Below are 13,768 nucleotides of genomic sequence, written 5' to 3'. Positions count from 1 at the left end.
TTTGAACCCAACACCAACAGATGGAGAGGGTGAGAATCAGTACCAACTCCTTATATAGAAGGACACTCATGTCCACTCAAGTTAAAAATACAACTTAGAATCCGTGTACTGCAAATCAAACTAAAAAAATTAAAAAAAAACAACTTAAACACATTGATAGACAATAAGTATTGAAGAGAAACCTGGTTTGTTCAGTACACACAGCTTTCAACACCATCAGTTACTGAGATAGGGCTACATGCTAACAGACACTCTCTTACAAAAGAGAAAAACAATATTTTTAATATTTTTCTGTACTCCTTAGCATTTTCAAGATTTCATACAACAAATTCCCACACAATTCATTTACAAGGCCTGCCTCAGAGAACGGTGAATCTTGGAAAACACTGGTGATCACTGCTGAGGGACCCAAAAGGCCGCAAGTGACTGAAAAGCTATTTGTTCATTACAGCAATTTGGACAGAGGTATTTATTACAAAAGACAACCATCATCTGTCTTTCTACCCCAAAATTCCATTCTAGAACATTCCATGCATGGAATGTAGCTTTGTCTGCTACAGAAACATGACCTGTGAAAACAAGAGAGGAAGAGAGAGTCCTACTCACCGCAGAAACGTGCGAAGATAAAAAGCACCCTAGTAGTAAGAACCCACATGTGCTGGGTGCCCTCGTTACCAGCTCTGAGCACAACTGTCCTCTTAATCTCAATAACTAATGTCCCCAAGAAATACTTGGCAGGAGGAAGAAATATATCCTAAATTCTATCCTAAATACAAGCAAAGGAAAGGGGAAGCTAACCCAAAGCTTCACGTGCACTAAACACTATGAGTGTGCTTTCTCTTAACACACACCACCACGGTACTGATACTACACAGTAGGAGACATCTGCCAGACAGTCTCCAATGCATCTGGGCCAGAGGAGGAGAAGGGGAGCAGCTGCCATAGATAATCAGCGTATCAAAAAAGATGCAAGCTGGGCAGTGGTGGCGCACGCTTTTAATCCCAGCATTCGGGAGGCAGAGGCAGGCGGATCTCTGGGAGTTCGAGGCCAGCCTGGTCTACAAGAGCTAGTTCCAGGACAGGAACCAAAAAGCTACGGAGAAACCTTGTCTCAAAAAACCAAAAAAAAAAAAGAAAGATACAGTCTATAATTACTCAACACAATCTTCCTGCCCTACTTCCCTGACATATGCTAGATCTCAGCAACCATGTGATTAACACAGAGCCTTGGGTGTGTGGACGAGCCACTTCAAACGCCATCCATTCCAGGTCTGCAGAGCTGTTCTTGTCAGTCACAGCTAGACCACACTGAGAGAAATGCACACAGAGTAGCCAGGAGTAGATTAACAGCAACACCGTTACCTTTAAGGTTTTATAGTAAATGGCTCTGTTGATTTCCAGTGGAAATAAATTCTGCTCTTCACCTGAGCAAGCCCAGTTCACATAGCGCAGCCAGTTGCCCTTCTCCGGGTCAGTGGCGTCAATGCACATCCACCCCAGGTTTGGGTAGTACACCTATGGACAGACAAGAATGAGCTCGTATTAGGACAGGAGTGCCTAAAAAGTCTCATCTTCAACTTTCCAGACATCTGTTTTTACTGTATGCAAGCACTCTGCAGCATTTCAGAGAAACAAGATAGAGAACCAATCCTCAAAAACACAGGGAGGAAACAGAGCTGTGAAATCTTTTCATTCTTTAGGTTCCCCCCCCCCAAATATAATTGATCTACAAATATTTCCTGTACATGAAAACAGGTTACAACTACATGCTCTCAAATGTGACTTAGCAAAATGCCTTCTCAGATATTCTGTCAGTTCAACCTAGGCCCGTACAGCTAGACTACACAGTTCCGAAGTCTTCTTTCTGTCATGATTTACAGGGACTTCGCAAACGAGCACACGTAGTGAATCAGCTTGGAAGTGACAAGCTATGATGGTTTTATCAACCTCACTGTCCCTCAACACCTACACCATCCAGCACATGTATCAGAACTAAGGTCCAGCGAACATGTTTGTAAGGTTCTGGGATGCTGCAGACAAGTACCAGAAAACCCAGGACACAGGATCTACTTTCTTAGGAAGCTTCCCTGAACTTCCATCCATGCTTGCTCCTCCCCTGTGATGCTGCCAATAAACACTTAGCCGGTCATGTCTTCATTTTAAAGAACATCAACTCTGCAAGGAGTTTGACATTCATATGTGCACATATGTGCATTTATTCTTCCAAGTGCCTGAGTAGACACTGAACCAGAACTACAAATAGGAGTTCTTTTTAGGAAGAAAAGAAGGATTCTGGGTGTCTCTCTTTTCCCCACACACCTGACTCATTCCATTCATTCCTTTCTTCCTCTCCCATCACATTAATCCCTTTTAGTTAGGTCAACGCTCCTGCTCTCCACTGATGGCTGGGAGGCTGACTTCCTGATCAAGCCTGGGCCCTTGAGACTGAGGCTCTAAGTCTGTTTCTCGCCTTCCAAGACACTGACACTACTAAGCTACACTCTCTGTGTCAGATCTCCCTTACTAATTTTCCCCTTCCACATGTGGAAATCAGGGCTTGAAGGTAAAACAGCCTTCCTTTCTAAATCACTTGACTGGAGGAAAGACAGTCTTAGGCCCAGGCTTGTTTGACCTCCATTTGTGGCTGTTTCCCTGACTACCTGACCACCCTAGGTTAGACTACAGGCTCTTCTCTTCCCACCAGCACCCCAGCCTCCTTCAGTTCTTCTAAAGGTGGACAGATATACATACATACACTCTTTGCCTTTCAAAACAGAACACTCCTCAAATGGTATGTTATGAAGAGACAGTCAAAAAATTGTTAAACACAATACATAAAACAACAAAAGCTGCTTTCCAATGTTTGAGAGTGATGATCGTCCCACCTGCCGGCACAATCAAAGAGATAAGTGAAGTGAATGATCAATGAACACCACCAATCCTCTGGTCAGGCCGCTGACTTGCACGGGGATTATTATTCCCTTTGCCCCCAGGCTCAGAGATAGTCTTTTTCTCTCTCTTATTTTGGATGTATATCGGTAAACATCAGGATCCTACTGGGTCACCACCAATACATTGGCAGTATCACCAGGTATCAATGTGATGACAGAGACAGCAGCAGCTGCCAGGGAAACACACCAAATGGAAAGTAAAGGTGGCAGCTTGACTATCCATCTGCTTTTATAACAACTCAGGCACTGCTGAAACTTCCTGAATCTTCAGTCAACGTAAACCTCTGTAAAAATAAAGTGTTCCAGGTGAGTGAATTCTTTATTTATATATTCCTCATTGTATCTCAATGGAAATAGGGACTGTTCTAATTGCAATGATATTCATAAAGAAAAGAGTTCCATAGAGATAGATGAATACAACAGAGGGGATTGGGGAAGGGTATATGGGGGGGGGGGCTTTGTTTAGTTTTTTTTCTTTGTTTTCTGAGAGAAGGTCTCACTCTATAGTGTCAGACATATACAAATACATTGCTGACTGAACAAGTCACATTGAAAGAATGAACTATTTATTTTTAGCCTAAACATAAAAATATATGAAGAGAAGATAATCTAAAACTAAAGGTAAGAAAATGTCATTAATGCTTTTCTTTGAGAAAATGGGCTAATTCAGTATTCTCTTCTTTCGTTTGTCTGAACTTTCTGCCTCTCCTCTACTGGAATAGCATTTACACTGGGGTGGGGATAGAGGAAATGGGCAAAATACTAACTGTCCTGAAGATCTACATCTGCATCTGCATGAAGTGCCCAAGGTCTGCTGGATGCCAAAGGAAATGGTGGCACAAACCTTTAATCCCAGCACTCATCGTTTGGGATACAGAAGCAGGCAGATGTCTGTGAATTGGCTGCCAGCCTGGTCTACATGATAAGTTCCAGGGCTTTATAAGACAGGCTACATAGACCCTGTCTTAAATAACATTGAAAAGGTGTGCAATGTTCTTATCACTGAGCTTTAGTTTGTTAGTGGGGAACTAAGATGAGAATATGGTTTGATATAATTCCCATGTTTGCTCATCAAACATCCATTTCTAATCACATTAAATTCAGCGATTGACAGAAATATCTCTAAATTTTGCTTAACTACTAATTGCTAAGCTAAAGAAGTGCAACTTATCCTCAGACAATGGTAGTGGAAGGGCAGGGACAACCGATTATGATCACTTCCTCCATCAATCACAAGGCAGGCAACCCTCCTTCCCTAGTTCAAACCCAACAAGAGACACTGAAGAAGTCTATTTCCACATCTCCATAACGACTACAAAATAGGCTCACCTGATTCCAAAGAGGAATAGCACACAGAATTAAAAGCTTTATCCTGATGCAATCCATAAAGCAGCCTCCTCTACCACGCAAGGGTACTGGAGTACACCTGTCACGTTCAGCCCTCATCCCGCAAGGATGACACGACCACCGGAGCTCTTCTCACTGCAGTTTTATTCCAGGACTTTTTACACTTCTCTCTCTTTTCCTTCCTCTCTCTTTCCTTCCTCTCTCCTTTTTTCCTCTCTCTCTGGGCAAACCTCTCCCAGCCCTTAAGTAGGCATGGGCTGCCAATCCCGGATTGCCAGGTGGGCACTGCCCATAGGCCCACGCATATGCAAGCAGCTGATGATCATTGCGTGATCAGGCATAAGTCAGACTTTAGCCATAGGAGTTGATTATCATCTCCATCAGGTGTGGCTCTATGCTGCTCGCTACATACACCCTCATAAGAACAGCTTGAACAAACTGACTTCCATCCCACACCCCATCCCTCGACTCGAGAAGAGGACTGCAGAAAGCATCGTGTGCCAACTCTGGGTAAGCTGGCTGTTTTACAAATTATTTTTGTTCCATCTTTGTAAGGGTCTACAGAATAATCTATAGATATTATGCCTTTGACATTTAAGTTTTTATATGTGTGTATGTGTTTGTATTTATAGGGAAGGTGTAGGCTGTGCACGAGTGCTTGTGCCCAAGGAAGCTAGAAAGTGTCAGGTCCCCTGGAGCTGGAGTTAATGGAACAGAATCTAAGTCCTCTGCAACAGCAATATGTATTCTCAACCACTGAACCATCTCTCCAGACCCTATGAAATGTTATTAAGTCCCTTTTTTATATATATATGAAGAAGTAGTAGATGGGCAATTTTAGTAGAATAGCCAAACCACTAAAAATACTGCCAGGACTCAAACTTGATCATCTCATTTCTTCCTTACATCCAAATGAAACCGATAAGAAGACAGGGAGCAGGGAAGGAGTTTTACCTCAAACCCCTCTTTATAATCCTTCTTCTGATGGCTAGGGTGTAACTCATGGTAAAGTGCTTATCCAGGAGGCTGCCCCTGCTGTCACCTCCAGCAGCACTACACAAAAGCACACAGCTTTCTTCCTACTCCTGACTCCTCTAGGTCAGGGTTGTGAAAGCCATTCCTGTTTCTCATTGAGCAGACAGGGTGCTAACTCTTCTTCAAGGACAGCATAAATGTCCTGTAACTTAATTAAGTTCTATTTAATTCAGTCATTTAAAAAATAGTTTTAAAATAATCAAAATTCAAATGCAGTACACATGCCCCTTTGAATATGACACACTCAAAGTTGCATCTCTATGCCATTTAGGAAAAAGAATTTGCAAAGAACAAACCACATTGTATCTTCCTTAATTATTCATTACTCGGTAAGCATACTGGTTAATGTTGGAAGTATAGGACAAAACTTTGATTCACTTTATGAAACATAACATCACTTAAACTCTCAATTGTTCACCTACAACATCCTAACTCATAATAATAACAATAATAATAATAACAATAGCAAATTGCCACAGACATCACAGGCTAAAACTGAGACAAGGCAATGACAAACTCTCATGCTGGGTCAACTCTAATATCAAGTTGAGTATTACACTTGATTAAACCAGCTCTCTATCATTACAGCCTACAATGACAAAACCATGTCCCTGGGCTATTGTTTGGACTTCCCTACAGTGTAGGTACCAAGCATTGCTAACACTTCACAACCAAGACAGACCCTCTCTAGGAGGCCAGGTACTCACATCAGGAGCCCCAGTCTGCCTATACTGTCAGAGGCTCCTTTCCATGCCTCTGTATCTTCCCTGAGGATTCATTGCTGAACATCAGTAGGAAGATCTACAGCAGCGATTCTCAACCTGTGGGTCAAGACCCCTTTGGGGGTCAAATGACCTTTTCACAGGGATCGCCTAATACCATCAGAAAACACAGATATTTACATTATGATTCATCATAATAGCAAACTTACAGTTATGAAGTAGCAATGAAATAATTTTATGGTTGGGACATTCATACACCACACACGAGGAACTGTATTAAAGGGAGGCAGTATTAGGAAGGTAGAGAAACACTGCTCTAAACAAGCTACAATTTTTAGAAATGATTTTATCCTTTACAAGATCAAATGTTTTTCTTCACTGCTTAGGTTCAAACCGTCTTACTGAGAATAATCTCAGCAACTCATTTATAAATATCATTGAACCTGCAAATAAAGCTATGAAGACAAAAAAGAGAAAGGTAACCTCAGTTTGTATGAAAAGGTAATAATAAATGTATCTTTGCAAGTCTTAAAGGATTTTACTAATACTACCCACAAAAATACCATATCTTTGTGACATCTTCAGCCCCCAGTGGCACTTCAGTGACAGAGCTGGCTGCCTGCAGGTTTCATTAAGGATAAGCAGACTGCTACCCTGTAGAAGAAACTTTCTGGGAGCTACAGACTAAATGGATCATTGCTATCATCTGCTCCATGCCTCATATTACTTTAGAAGCTCAAGGGCTTCTAAAATGTTCTAAACATTTGACAATAGAGAGCAAGTCTAACAGGTGGTGGCACATCTTAACAGAAAAGGCCCACTCGTCAGAGGACAATTCCAAGCATACAGGCTATCTGTACTGGCAAGTCTAAAACAGAAATGTAACAACAGTTGGCTTCTCAGGTCCTCAAAGCCCAGCCGCTGTCCATCCCGTCTGAGCATGCTTACGTGACTGACCCTCTTTTGAAATTACTGGGAATAGGTCTCAGTTATACAACTGCATAAATGTTTGTGGGAAATCCTCCAATAACAGATGCTCTACAAAATATAAACTGCTTCCCAGCAAGTCCCTAATCAAATTCTAGTGGGTAGGCAAAATAGTTTATTCTTGTTCTTAAATCAGAATTTCTACCCATGACCATGGATGTGTAAGAATTCCATAAACCACTAGAAGTGGCAGCAATCTTTCCCAGTATGCAGTTCCACACTTTCTGGGGAGGCTTGCAAGAGGGTGGGTGGTCTGGCTGTACCTCCTCTATGGGGTGCTACTGAGAAATAATGGACCTTTGAAATGTGGGGTCTGGTGGAAGGTCCTTAGGCCACAGGTACCATAACCTCAGAAGGGACTATGTGGGGCCGTGCCTAGCCTTCTGTTTCTGCTTCAGTCTGAGAAAGAAAACTTGGGCTCCTACGTGTACTCCTGTCAGGATATGCCACTGTCACCAATGGCCCAAGCTACATGACCACTTAATTTTGGATGGTTACACAAAGAACTGTGAGCCAAAACCAAACCTTTCTATACTTCAGATAACCTGCCTCTATCATCCTGTCATAGTGATGACACACAAGGTTCCATACCACAAAATACTCTTGTCTGCGGCCTTTGCTATAGGAAGAATACTGACAACAATCCAAGTGCTTAGTTTGGTTTTGACTCCAGGTTAAACAGTTTGAGGGCCTCAAGCAAGCCCCTTGGTATCCAGACCTATCATCTACTTACTTGTACTCCTGACCAACAACCTCTGAGACAAAGCCAAGAGTTTATAAAGCGTGTGTATAAGCCAAGATCAACACACAGGAAAGGCTTGACAGAAAGACATTAAATGAACTTCCACGGGGGGTGGGGCTACACCACACCAAGCTGCTAATCTAAGTAATAGTTAACCTGTTTGAAAAGATTACTTAATCCTCTGTACTTCAACACCCTCATTTATCTTGAAACTCCTGAAACAGCACGATTCATGACTGGCTCTGCTGTTACTACAAAAGCCATCTCTATAGTTGGAGTAGCAAGTTCTGCACACGGCTATAACCCAGTCTCAGTAAACCTGAAACATTACACAGCTCCACACTCACCCCTCTGGCTTCTTCTCCACACAGCCAAGAAACAGCAAACTCTCTATAAAGAGTAACGTGAAGAAAGTATTTGGGAGAGCAGGAAAGATGGCTCCGTAGTTAAAGAGCACCAACTGCTCTTCCAGAAGACCCACGTTCAATTCCTAGCAACCACATAGTGGCTCACAACTGTCTGTAACTCCTGTTCCAGAAGATCCGACAGCCTCCTCTGGCCTCCGCAGACACTGTACAAATGTGGTGCCGAGACACATATGGAAGCAAAACACCCATACATTTTTTAAGTATTTTTGACCTTACAGGTCATACAGCCTGTTGCCACTGTTCGACTCACCAAATGAATGTGGCTGTGCATAAATAAAACTTTCCTCATGAATTGAAACTTCAAATTCATAATATCTTCATGTGCCACAAAGTTTGAATCCGTAAAGGTGCTTCTTAGTCTTGGAGCTTTAAAACACAGACTATAGGCTGGGATCTAAAGACAACCTTTCCTACAGTTGCCCTGACAGAATTCTCTAGCTAGACAACAGCAATGAACATGACTAGGACTTGCTGAAAACAGACTCTGCAGAATCTGCTGGCAGCTTCCAAGTGACAGCCAAGTACAAGAAAGGACACCGGAATCGGCAGCCATCACTTCAAGTGACATCCAATTACAAGGACACAACAAGCACTGTCCCCACTCACACACCAACATGAATTTTATTCGCAATGCTGGGAACTCATAAAAAGAGGGCTTGCTTCTTTTAAAAAAAACTATAGTAAAATCTTGGAGCTATGCAGAGAGCATTTATGTATCTATTACAATTGATAAGCTCTTCTACTTCTTCCCTCTGTCCTCTAGACTCAAAATTTTTTGTATTAATTTTTTAAAACTTTTTTTTTAAGATTTATTATGTATGTAGTGTTCTGCTGCCTATATTCTGCCTGCATGCCAGAAGAAGGCACCAGGTCTTATTACAGATGATGGTGAGCCATCATGTGGTTGCTGGGAATTGAACTCAGGACCTCTGGAATAACAGTGCTCTTAACCTCTGAGCCATCCCTCCAGCCCTAGACTCAAGAAGATCAAAACACAAATAGAAGTAGTGATTGTTCACTTAAAAGAATAGTTTGAGGTTTTGGCTATTGTTTTGTTTTGGCTTTTGTTGTTATTTTTGGTTTTTTGGAGGGTTTCTCTGTAGCTTTAGAGCCTGTCCTGGAAATAGCTCTTATAACCCAGGCTGGCCTTGAATTCACAGAGATCTGCCTGACTCTGCCTCCCCAGTGCTGGGATTAAAGACATGCGCCACCTCCACCCAGCAAGAATAGATATTCTTAAAGCGATTAAAAAAAAAATACTGGGTTTCAAAGCCCTAGAAAAAAACATACTCTTGCTGATTATACAAATCACTACAATCTTTCTAAGGGCTTCAGGGCAAAACTGACCAAAAATGTATAGAAATTTACATAACATTTGACTTCATATTTACACTTCTAGGAATATATCTTCAGAAAAATATCAGACAAGTCAGCATATTGCATCCATAGTGAGTTTACGCTTTGAAGGACTGTACATACTCAGCAAAAGATTAAAGCTATCTAAATATCCAAAACAAGGTAAACTGTGGATGGTATACAGACAGAATTATGAGCAGCCACAGAAGAAATGGCCTAGGCCGCGTACTTGACAGACACATCCTTGGGACGTTGGTAGGAAGCAAGCATATGGCATTCCTATAATACACGGTGCAAGGACAGGAACTAGTGTGAAAAACAAGGATGGCAGAGGCCTTAGGCAGAGAAAAAAGAGACTGCACCACACAAGGGTGTGACCAAAATAAGTTCTTTAATTTAGTAAATTTTAAATGTAGAATTAAAAGAATGCTCATAGAGATGTCTGGGTACTGGGAGTTTAAGTGAATTTTAATTTTTGGTGAGCTTTTTCTGTACTGTCCATACTATTATAGTTTGTGGTAAACATAGTTTTGTGTTGGTGTTGTTTTAATTACATTTATTTGTGTGTGTATGTATGTAAAGGCAGAGATCAACTGGGGAAGTCAGTTTTCTCCTTCCACCACGTGGGTTCAGTGATGGAACTCATGTCATCAGGTTTGGTGGCAGTACCTTCACATAATGAGACATCTTGTTGACCTTGTTTAAAATTTTAAGACTTATATGCTGGGTTGGGTGGCACATATCTTTAATCCCTGTACTGAAGGAGCAGTGGCAGGAAGATCTCTATACGTTCAAATCCAACCTGGTCTACCTAGCAAGTTTCAGGACAGCCAGGCTATATAGATCATTTCAGAAGAAAACATTTTTTAAATACTCATTAGAAAATATATACCAAGAAAAAGTTAACACAAACTATGAACATTATATGATAACAGCCCTAGGATGCAGGTTTAGTAAAAATAACCAGTGTCTCACTCTAGGGGAAAGGCTGATGGTTGGAAAATCTGCAGTTACGCAGAGGTAGGGTTCTACAGACAGAGTAGGAATGGCCCCCAAATGCACATACTGTGTACAGACACAGACTTAATGGGATGTCCAGATTCTGGCAGCTCTGGCTCTCTGAATGGAGAAACACAAGTTCTAAAAGAGTTTGAGGCCACAACTTCCATCTCTGGCTCTGTCTTGATCTGTAATGCTTTCCAGCAATGCTATAATAGATTAATAAGTCCCTCACCACGTATGTACAGCTCTTTGATCTTAGACTTCTTGGCTTTCACAATAAGCTTAGGGACTCTACCCTGGCTATGGTATTTTATCAGAGCAGCACAAACCAAGGCAGAAATGATCTCCACCTTCCAATCAATTTTCTCTGAATCTAACACTGTTCTAAAAACTTAAAGTTATATAATTAATAGTTAGCTCGTGCCTGTATTACCAGCACTTAGGAGGTTAATGCAGGAGGAATTTGAGTTTTTGACTAATCTACAAGCAAGGCTCTATTTCAAAACAATACAAGTAAAATTTTAAAAAATCTATTTTTAAAGGATTATTAGAATAATTTTTACTCAGATAATTGCAAAAACACTGTTTATTAGCAGCAATATGAGCCTAAACTTGAAAGATTTTTTTATCAGCTAGGCATATAGTAGGCCATGCTTGTAAACCTAGCACATGGGAGGTAGAGGTAAAAGGATCCTAGTTCAAAGTCAACCTAGACTACAAAGCAAGGTTCTGCCTTTAAAGGGAAGGACAGTTTTTTAAAATCAGGAATTGTTTCAAAATTCTGATATTGCACAACACACCAGGTGGTCAAGAGAAGTGTCCCAGGCAGTCCAGCATGTCAGGTCCCCAGGGTCCTGCTAGTGGCAGATCAAAGCATGCTGGCTTTTCTGTAGGAACCTGCTCCATGCACTCACCCTGAGCATCACACTCTTCTGCATTTAAAGGAATGTGAATGCTTTCAGTGAAGCTTGAGGATTTATGAAGTCAGACAGTCAAGGGCTCAAGAAAGGCAATTAACACTTCGTCTTAGGTTAGCACACAATGGTGAACTAGTTGGTGTAAAATTCTACTGCTTCGATGTTCTAAAAAGGTCTTAAGGGGCTGTGATGGAAGAAAAACACCAAGATGGAGCTCTGATGATAAACTCTTTCTGTGACATTAGGAGATTTTCTGATGCAAATCTGAGGATAAGACTAGGGTTAGAATCAATTAATAGTAAATAGTTTACCTTGATTTTCAACTTATTTATGAGAAATATGCCCATTATAAGTGATATTCCTGATACCTTGCCATATGTGAGGGTATACACCTGTCAACTATATTCTAACATTTTTTTTTTAATGAAAAACCTTTCAGATGTGAGAATAAGTGAATAAGATCCTGACTTTTCTTCCTTGCAAGGAAAAGTCAATCTTAACAAGAACAAGATGGTAAACTTGAAGCTGACTAAGAGGAAGTGGTACTTCCATGATGGGTTAAACACTAAAGCATGTGCGTGTAGAGAACCTTACATTATTAGCACGAAGACGATGTGTGTCTAGAGGAAAAGGAGACCCTAGAATCTCATGGTTGAAAGTGACTCTCAAGCCACACTAGGTGTGAATTTCAGTGCAGATGGTAACTCCCATAAGACATGGGTGATGGTTCATACAGCCGTGTCCAACTGTTACAGCGCAGAGAAGGTGCCATGACTTCACTAAGCAGCAATGGCATTTATTCTACTCGCTCTGTATATACAGGACGTCGAGTAAGCATGTGACTCCCTGATACTCCCCACTATGATTAATGCTATCAAAGTCAAGCACTCCTGTTAGCTTCTTTTGGAACCTTTTAAAATTAAAACTGTGATTTATTTGAGAGCAATCTTATACAGGCAACACATTGTTAATGACACAAGTACTATCCTTAATAATGAAGACTTTTTGTGACCAGACAGTTTTCTACAATTACAAATTTCTTTCAACTCTAGTCAGATTCTTTGGGTAAATCCTTGTTTCCTAAAGCCCCCAGGGTTCACTGTCAGACACTATCACAGACAACAGACTCACAAAGACACAAACACAAAATGATTAAACTGTCAGATCAAGCTCTAACCTTTCCAGCCTTAAAAGGCCCCCTTGCCCTGAGCTTCCTGGGGGGATGTGGCCACACATTTGACTGTCAACAAGAATAAAACAGATGGGATTCCTTCTCTTTCAAAATGAAGCTTGTAAAGGAGTCATGCCCTGAGGGGCTTCCCCAGGGCACTGACCTGAGATCCCATACAAACCCCAGAACTCGATCAACACGTGCAGTCACAAGCACCTTAATGAAGTGTTTTTAGTGACTGGTTTTTTCAACAGAAAACTTCACAGCCCATAGGTTAAGAAAGTCAGGAAGCTGATGGAGAAGCAGGACCTGGCCCAGGCAATCCGGAAGAACATGTGTAATTGTCCCACTGTTCCCCTGTCCCACTGTTCCCCAGAGACATGGCTCTGACTACATCTGCCCCATTCAGGCCTAGGGCTGCAGAGCAAGGGCAGCTCCTCTTTTTCTGGAAGCTTCTATTAAAAGGCAGCCACTGCCCTGCTTTGTCCTCCAGGGCTGTTGAAAAAATATGAAGTAGAATGAAAACCTTTTACAAAATTAAGAGTTCAGGGCTATAAAGACAATTCAGTAGTTAAGAGCACCAGCTGCTCTTCCAGAGGACCTGGGTTCAATTCCCAGCACTCACATAGAACTCACAGCCATCTGTAGCTCCATTTTCACGGTATCCAACACCCTTAAACTTGCAAGCAAAAACATCAATGCACATAAAATAAATATATCATTAAAAAAATTTAAAATTAAAAAAAACTAAAAAAAAATTTTAAATTCAATGTAAGTGTGTCACATGCTATATGTTTACAGTATTTCAGGGACATAGAAACTACTCTCTGATATACAGAAAGGAATCTAATATGTTCTTGGCAGCCTATGAAGTGTATTTTGTGGTTATATCCATGTCATTTGTAAAGTGACAGGCCACCACACAGAAAGTCAAGGTCTTAGGGTGCAAGGTAAAATGCCCTGGATAAGGAATACAAAAAGTAAATGTGACACTTACAATCAAGAACATCCAAGCAGCTTCAAACTACACACACATATGCAAATAAGTCACCAAAAAATTAATATTGTCATTTAAAAAGATTTTTAAAGAACATACTAAAACATATGTTT

General features: G+C 41.1%; 1 protein-coding gene across 3 annotated transcripts in view; it reads right to left on the bottom strand.

Annotated features, from left to right (window-relative positions):
* Positions 1-13,768, bottom strand: part of LOC121441735 (PR domain zinc finger protein 2-like) — a 105,410-nt gene that overhangs the window by 54,898 nt on the left and 36,744 nt on the right. For 2 of the 3 annotated variants that reach the window (XM_041642994.1, XM_041642997.1), the window contains one exon: positions 1,363-1,515. The exons of the other annotated variant lie outside the window; for it this stretch is intronic. In XM_041642994.1, the coding sequence (XP_041498928.1) occupies positions 1,363-1,515 (153 nt within the window). The remainder of the gene's footprint in view (positions 1-1,362; positions 1,516-13,768) is intronic. 3 annotated transcript variants of the gene reach the window in all.

Source organism: Microtus oregoni, unplaced genomic scaffold (genome assembly GCF_018167655.1).
Source record: "Microtus oregoni isolate MIOR12 unplaced genomic scaffold, Mior012 000081F_ref0000091, whole genome shotgun sequence".
Taxonomy (NCBI): Eukaryota; Metazoa; Chordata; class Mammalia; order Rodentia; family Cricetidae; genus Microtus; species Microtus oregoni.
Note: the sequence above shows the minus strand (reverse complement) of the source record. Positions and strands in the feature narration are given on the sequence as shown.